Raw genomic sequence first — 7,809 nt, forward strand, 5'->3', positions numbered from 1 at the left:
ATGTGCGTGCATCTGTGTTTGCCAAATCGGATCAAGGAGGAGAAGGCAGTGGGCTTCAGTGCGGAGAGACACTTTGGGGAAGAGAGAAAAGAAGGTGATCCCCCCCCTCAGATCCCTGGGCTTCCAGGCTCTCCTGTGGCTTCCCATAGTTCCTCTGGAAGGAGCCTCCATTCCCCAAATCCCTTTGCCTCCCCCATTGCTCCCTGGGCTGTTTGGGGGGCGATCAAGCAGGCATGTCCTGCAAAGCCCATCTGCTGCTCAGGTGCTTAGGCAGAGGCGAAAAAAGAAAAAATAATAGTTAAAAATGGTGTTCAATAGATCTCCTCACACATCGGTCTATGAATGAGGAGCAGAGGAGAGGTTGCAATCCACCGGGGGAAAGTCTATGCAAATTGAAGAAAATGGTGCTGGCGATGCAGAAAGAGACCAAAGAGGGTGACACCCCCAGGCCAGCCCCTTGAGTGCTGCTCCTCCCATCTCCAGGTTCCCGAATCAGACATCCTTGTCGTTCCCATTCGGATACCGCGAATCGGACCCCGGGAGCAAAAATAATCTGCTTAAAAACCTACTGTTTTTTTAAACCACTTTATAGGCATATAATTCGAATTATTCGAGATAATCCGATTCAAATTCGAATCTCTATGGGAACGATTCAGGGGCAATGCAGGTCGAATTCGGGCTTCAGTGGAAACAATACCCCCTAAATTCGCATCATGACTCGCTTTATAGGCGAATGGGAACACCCCCAAGGAAGGGAGTTCCAGAAGGTGGAACCAATCACTGAGAAGGCTCTCTCTCATGCCCTTATCCAGTGAACCTGCAATGGTAGTAGGACTGAGAGAAAACCTTCTTTTGAAGATCTTAGAGCTCTGGCTGATTTGTATTGGGGGAAATGGTCAAATGGTAAAATAGTTTAGACCTAAGCTGTAAAGGGCTTTATAGGTCATGACCAGCACTTTGAATTGTGCCCAGAAACAAACCGGTAGCCGATGAAACTGTTTCAACGTGGGAGTAAATGTAATTGGCCCCAGTCAGCATTCTGGCTGCCACTTTTTGAACCTGGGGAATTTTCAAAGTTTCCAAAGACAACTCCACTTAGAATGCATTACAGTAGTCCAAATGGGATGTATTCAAGGTAGCCAGATCCGATGTCTCAAGGAACGGGTGTAGCTGGCACACTAGTTTTAGCTGTGCAAATCCACTCCTGACCACTGCTGAAACCTTGGCATCCAAGCTCAGAATTAAGTTCAGGAGAAATCTTAAATTGCAAGTCTGAGATTTCAGGGGATAGGTAGCTTCATTCAACACAGAGTCCTTATTCTGTAATCTGCCTTACAACTGATCAGGAGCACCCCTGTCTTTTCTGGATTAAATTTCAGGTTTTTTGCCCTCATCCAGTACACTACTGACAACAGACAGTTCAATATGAGACAGTTTCCTTGGAATTAGATGGGAAGGAGAGCTAGAGATGGGTGTCATCTGCATACTAGTGATACCCCCCCCCAATAAACTCTCACAGGTGATCTGTCACAGTGGTTTCATGTAAATGTTAAATAGCACTGAGGGCTAATGGCTAGGGCATCAAACCAGAGTCCCCCAGCACCACTTTCTGAGTTTGCCCCTCCAAGAAGAACTAGACCCATGGTATAACAGTGCCCCCAAGCTCCATCCTAGATAGTTGGCCCATAAGTCATGGTTGATGGTATCGAAAGCCACTGAGAAGTCCACCAGAACCAAGAGGGACAGACTCACTCTGTCCAGTTCCCTGCAAGGTGACCAAAGCTGTCTCCATCCCATAACCAAGCCTGAAGTCAGATTGAAATTGATCTAAATAATCCACTTTATCCAAAAAAAGCTTCAGAACCTTAATAATAGAGTGGGAGGACCTCATTTTCCATCTTCATGGATGAACCTTCCACTCCATGTCTGACGGGGATGTTGATGGATAACTTCCTCATCTCTGTTCTGTCTTGACCTCTCCATAGGCCTCTTCAAGCTGCTCACCCTGGAGCTAGAGGGAAACCAACTGCATGATGGGAACGTGCTCCCTACTGCCTTCAAGCCCCTGGGCAGACTCATCTATCTGCGACTGGACCGGAACCGCTTTCGGGCAATCCCATCAGGTTTGCCTGCATCCTTGCAGGTAAGATGGTGGTACTGGTGGGCAAGATCTAGCTATCTCCCTTAGTCAACTGGTTTTCAAAAATGGTGATCCCTGGCAGATCAAGGACATAATTTCAGCTCTAAGGTTCCTTAGTGTGAGTAGGAAGTTAATGTAGGATGGATATTAAGGCTATCAAATGGCTACTAGTCATAAGCCATGATATGTTGCTTCCATGTTCAGAGGGAGCGTATCTTGATACAGAGTGTAAAGAAGGTCAAATGTCAATTCAAGCTGTTCTCTAGCAACTGATGCATTTTGAGCAGGGTAGGCAATTGCAGTGCTCCAGATTTCTGGAGGAAGGCTGTAGCTCCCATCAGCCCTAATCAGTGTAGCCAATTATGGGAGCTGCAGTCCACAAACAGAAGATGGAAGTTGCCCAACCTTCCTCTAAATGTGTAATTTGTTTGGCAACAACCTTGGTGGCCATATGTCCTCCCTCCCCCTCCCTCCCTTTTTTAAAAAAACAAAAACAAAGAACAGACCATTTTACAAGAGATCACTTGAAGATTTTCTCCTATTTAAAGATGATTCAGTCCAAGTTTGGTTTAAAGATAAAGTATGATGAGAAGGGTCTTGGACTTGCCCATCAGTGGTTAGGACTTTGGGAACATAGTACACTGATGCACCATTAATGCTCTTCTCCAGTGTCATGAAATGCCCTGTGTTTCTATTACACTGGTGTACCATTAATGCTCTTCTCCAGTGTCATGAAATGGCCTGCGTTTCTATTACATCAGTGTACCATTAATGCTCTTCTCCACTGTCATGAAATGACCTGTTTCTTTTTGAAATTATAATTATTTCTAAATTTGCATCTGAACATATAAATGAGTACATGTCGCTTTAATACACATCTCTGCCTTCTTTTGTCCTCTTTTCTGGAGATGCATTTCATCTCTCGCCCCCTTTTTGACAGTTTGCAAGCGAACATCCTGTGCACAGAGGGCAAAGGCTATTGCCCTCGTGTCCTGTTTCCCAGAGGTTGATCTGCTGTGGGCTAGGATAGCCCTTTGGTCTTGTTCAGCAGGGGCTTCCTTTAATGTTCCTGACTTTAATCTCTCCTTAAAAACTACTCTGGCTCCATCCTTATTTATCTTTTGAGTTATGTGAGAGATGATGGAGACAATATGCTACAAATTTCAGAGCTTCACGGTGTGACTTTTGTGTGTGTGTGTATGTAAGAAGCAACATTTCTATGCTTTGTGCTATATACACCCCAAATCTATCACAACTTATAGAACTGAAAACATGGACAAAGGCAGAGAAAGAGTGGTCAGGATGCAGTGAAGAGGGAGGGGGAAGCTGGAGGCCATCTTAAGAAGGCAGATTTAAAGGATTCTTCCTCTGTACTCACTTTTTAGGAGCTGCACCTTGATTCCAACCGCATTGAGGAAGTAACTGAGAGTGTTCTTAACAAAACCCTGAATCTCACAGTGCTGGTTTTGAGCAACAACAAACTCCAGGAAGACCGTATTGCTCCACGTGCCTGGATAGACCTCCCGTGAGTAACTATAGTATTTTCAGCACTAGGGATAGAACTGAGGATTGCTGTCTCTTGGTTGGCTAAGATTGCCACAACTCTCCTCACCTCAGCTCAGAGTTTCTTATATGCCTTTAATAGGGGTGTGATAACAAACAGAAATTCAGAAGTTAATTCTGTGAATGTAAATGCCAATAAAAGCCTGCCTTCTCCACAGCAAGGTCTAGAGTCTAGAGGCTCAGCCAGGCTGGAAAAGAACACCGGTCTAGAACTACAATAACATCCAACATCCACAAAACCATTATGCTTTTATATTTTGTGCCTTTGGGTGGTCCAATAAAGGTACAGTTAGTATCCACAATTTTTTATCCACAGATTCAACCATCCACGTTTTTAAATTATTTTATAAATTCCAAAATGCAAACCTTGATTTTGCCATTTTATATAAAGAGCATTATTTCATTATATCATTATATTTAATGGGACTTGAGCATCCACAGATTTTGGTATCCATATGTGTGTGTGTGTGTGTGCATCCTAGGAACCAAACCTCAACAGATACCAAGGGCCCACTGTATCAGTGTTTTATGGATTTTGGACGTTATTTTACTTTGCTATATAGCTAACACAGCTACCCCTGCATATGTTTACCCCTGCATATGTCTACCCCGAATTTGAATCAGACTTTTTTTTCCTAGTCACTATAATCTTTTTCTTTTCTGGAGTCTGACTGCCTTTGCCTCTTGAAAGGTAATGTGACTCAAGAGGCAGCAGGAGTCTATCAGGACACTGATGCTAAATGGGCATCAAACCCAGCCCTACTAACAGACTGACCAGATGCAAGAAGGAGAGGACTCTTGAACCACTGAGCATTCTGTAGAAGAGAGACTTTTGGCTTGGCATAAAGCTAGTGTAATATAGTGGTTTGAATGTCAGACTAGGACTCTGGAAAATTAGGGTTCAAATCCAGTCTTGGCCATGGAAACCAACTTGGTGATGACTTTGGGCAAGTCAGAATCTTTCAGCCTCAGGGGAAGACAAAGGAAAAACCCTCTTGAAAAGATTTTGCCCAGAAAACCTTGTGATAGGTTTGTTTTGTTGTTGTGTGCCTTCAAACTGTTTCTGACTTATGGCAACCCATGGGGTTTTCTTAGCAAGTTTCTTTGTCGGTTTGGGTGAGTTTGCCATTGCCTTCCCTTGAAGCTGAGAGAGTGTGACTTGCCCAAGGTTACCCAGTGGGTTTTATGGCTTAGCTGAGATCCGGGCCTTGTTTAGTCTCCAGAGTCTCAGTCTAACACTCAAACCATCATGCCACACTTTGCCTTAGGGTTGCCATAAATCAAAAGTCACTTGAAGGCACACTACAGGAACAAAATTTAAGGTAAGAAAAATGAAATCTGCTGCAATTCTCCTCTTCCCAGCTCCATCTTTCCCTGTGGTTGCTCCACCTTCCCTTACACAGTCTTCTTTTTAAAGGTCATTAGAGGGTAGTAACCATAGTTCAGGAATCCTGAGGAAGGGTTTTATGTTTTTCTCCTCCCTTTTGCCTTTACAGGAAGTTGGAGGCACTGGATCTGTCCCACAACCGCTTGGCACACGTGCCCTCGTTCCTGCCCCGGCACCTGAAGCAGCTAACCCTGCATCACAACTGCATAGAACGTATCCCTGGCTATGTCTTTGCCCACATGAAGCCAGGATTGGAATTCCTGCATCTCTCACACAATGTCTTGCAGGATGATGGCATCCATGCAGTCTCCTTCTTGGGGCTCTACCGCTCACTCGCGGAACTGCTCTTGGACAATAACCAGCTCCAGTCCATTCCTCGTGGCATTTTGAACTTAAAGGGCCTTCAGGTTCTGCGACTGAGCCACAATCGTATCAGGTAAAAAGAAATGTCCACCTACTCTGGCTGAGGAATGATTGCCTTGCATTTTACTCCAGGGCTACACTATACCCATCTGTATAGAGGAAGAAGCCTAAATAACCTGAAGGCACCAGATCTTGACCTATCTTGGAAGCTAAGCAGGGTCAGGCCTGGTTGGTATTTCAATGGGGGACTGCCAAGCAAAACCAGGTGGTGTAGGCTATATGAGAAGAAGGCAATGTTAAACCAGTTCTGAGTACTCCTTAAGAAAACCATGTAAAATTGATGAGGTCACCATCAGTCAACAGGTGACTTGAACACACACACACACTCGAAACCCGTGGCCTTACATACACACACACACAAACACACACATGCCGAATCACTCTAAAGGCAACCCCCCCTCCCCCCGCTAGTATGGCTTCTCTGACCTGGCCTTTTGGAAATTATAGTCTGGAGCTACATGACATGGTTATTGTGGAGGGTTTCTGAGGTAACACCTCTTGCTCTAAGTGAGATCTCTGTAAATGTCCTTCTTCTCTCTCCTTGGGCAGAAACATCCCTCTGAACTCTGTCTGTGACACTCGTGTGGCGGAGGACTCCAACATTGTGTCAATGCACCTGGAAAACAACTTGATTGACCGCCGCCGCATCCCACCAACGGCCTTCTCCTGCATCAAAGCCTATCACAGTGTTGTACTACGGCCACAGGAGAACGAAGAGGAAGACTACTAAGGAGACACTCCTGCCAGATCCTTCCCAAGAACTGTGAAGGGCTCACAAAACTATGGGAGAAAAATGCCCCACCTGTCCTGGGGATGGTTATAGGGGAGGAGGCTCTTGCTCTTCAGGATTTTACAGTGTTAGCAGGGGGCAAGAAATGATGTACCTATCCAGAACTCTCTTCTCTATGGGTGCATCTGCACTGTAGAAACAATGCAGTTTGACGCCACTTTAAGTGCTACAGCTCCAACCTATAGAATCCTATAGCTTTACAAGGGCTTTCACCTTCTCCGCCAGAGAGTGCTGGTGCTTCACAAAACTACAAATCCCAAGATTCTGTAAGATGGCAGTTAAAGTGGTGTCAAGCTGCATTATTTCTACAGTGGAGATGCAACCTCCAACTGTTGTTTCATATTCCTTCCTTCTTTGAAAGGTACACCTTTTGGGGCCAGTCTTATAAATTGCTAGTTTTCTTGTAATGAGAGAGTGTGGTAAACCTATGGCGGGTCTTATCTGCCTGCTTTTACAAATATATTAATGTGGAAGATCAGGTAAGCACCCAGGCCAATACTGAGCATCTGTAAAACCACACTGATTTTCTCCTCCAGCTTCTTAAGCTCCCAATTCTTCACCTTGCCCAAGGCCCCATCATCTTTCAGTCTCAAAGATGCTATAAGATCTCTCTACATACTGATTCTACAGACTAACACGACTATATTTTGCATTCTACCACTTAAAAGTGTGTGTGTGTGCCTTCAAGTAGCCTGTTCACTTATGGTGACCTCATGAATTTCGTAGGGTTTTTTTAGGCAAGGAATACTCAGTCAGAGGTGTTTTTCCCAGTTAGCCCTACTCTCTGCAATAGCTGATTATCTTGCTGCAGTAGAGCTGTAGCATACATATCCTCCTGTTTTCCTATTTCCTTACAAAGAGTGGTTTTCTTATTTCCTTACAAATTCATATATTCAACAGTGTGTTCACTCAGATATTCATCTCTCATTCTGTCTTCCATAAGTAGACAGACATCCATCTAAGAAGCTATGTGACCATTATTTCACACTTTTAGGTGTTTCCACACACTACCATGCATATGCTCCTCCCATGACACATTTCCATATCATCCAATTCTTCCAGTTTGGCAGGGAAAGTCCCAATTACAGTAATCCTGTATCATCCAACTTTCTCCAGCTGCTTTTTAAATGTCCCATTTTCTCTCTCCTCCTACCACTTTTCTGGTCATCCTCAGCTTACTTCCATTGCTACAAACTTAATTCAAAGTGCAAAAATACAGTGGGCCCTTACTTTGAGAGTTTGATTCCAGGACCCCCTATGGATACCAAAATCTGTGGATGCTCAAGTCCCATTAAATACAATGGCATAATAAAACCGTGTCCCTTGTATAAAATGGCAGTATTTTCAAGCTGTGGATGCTTGAATTCATGGATAAAGAATCTGTGGATATGGAGGGCTGACTGTAGTTTTCACTGAATTAATTCAGCAGGGAGAAGAAGGGGGTTGGTGGAATCTTGCCCTTCCTACTAGGCCCAGGCAAAAGCAAACTGCAGCAGTCTCTTGTAG

General features: G+C 44.4%; 1 protein-coding gene across 1 annotated transcript in view; it reads left to right on the forward strand.

Annotated features, from left to right (window-relative positions):
* The window catches only part of LOC121920893 (extracellular matrix protein 2-like), a 34,716-nt gene extending 27,213 nt beyond the window's left edge, over window positions 1-7,503 (forward strand). Inside the window, exons 6-9 of the mRNA XM_042448172.1 lie at window positions 1,986-2,143; window positions 3,526-3,665; window positions 5,200-5,526; window positions 6,063-7,503. Of these exons, the coding sequence (XP_042304106.1) occupies window positions 1,986-2,143; window positions 3,526-3,665; window positions 5,200-5,526; window positions 6,063-6,243 (806 nt within the window). The 3' untranslated portion in view covers window positions 6,244-7,503. The remainder of the gene's footprint in view (window positions 1-1,985; window positions 2,144-3,525; window positions 3,666-5,199; window positions 5,527-6,062) is intronic.
* Window positions 7,504-7,809: the final 306 nt, after the last annotated feature.

This window comes from Sceloporus undulatus, chromosome 2 (genome assembly GCF_019175285.1).
Source record: "Sceloporus undulatus isolate JIND9_A2432 ecotype Alabama chromosome 2, SceUnd_v1.1, whole genome shotgun sequence".
In the NCBI taxonomy this organism is placed as follows: Eukaryota; Metazoa; Chordata; class Lepidosauria; order Squamata; family Phrynosomatidae; genus Sceloporus; species Sceloporus undulatus.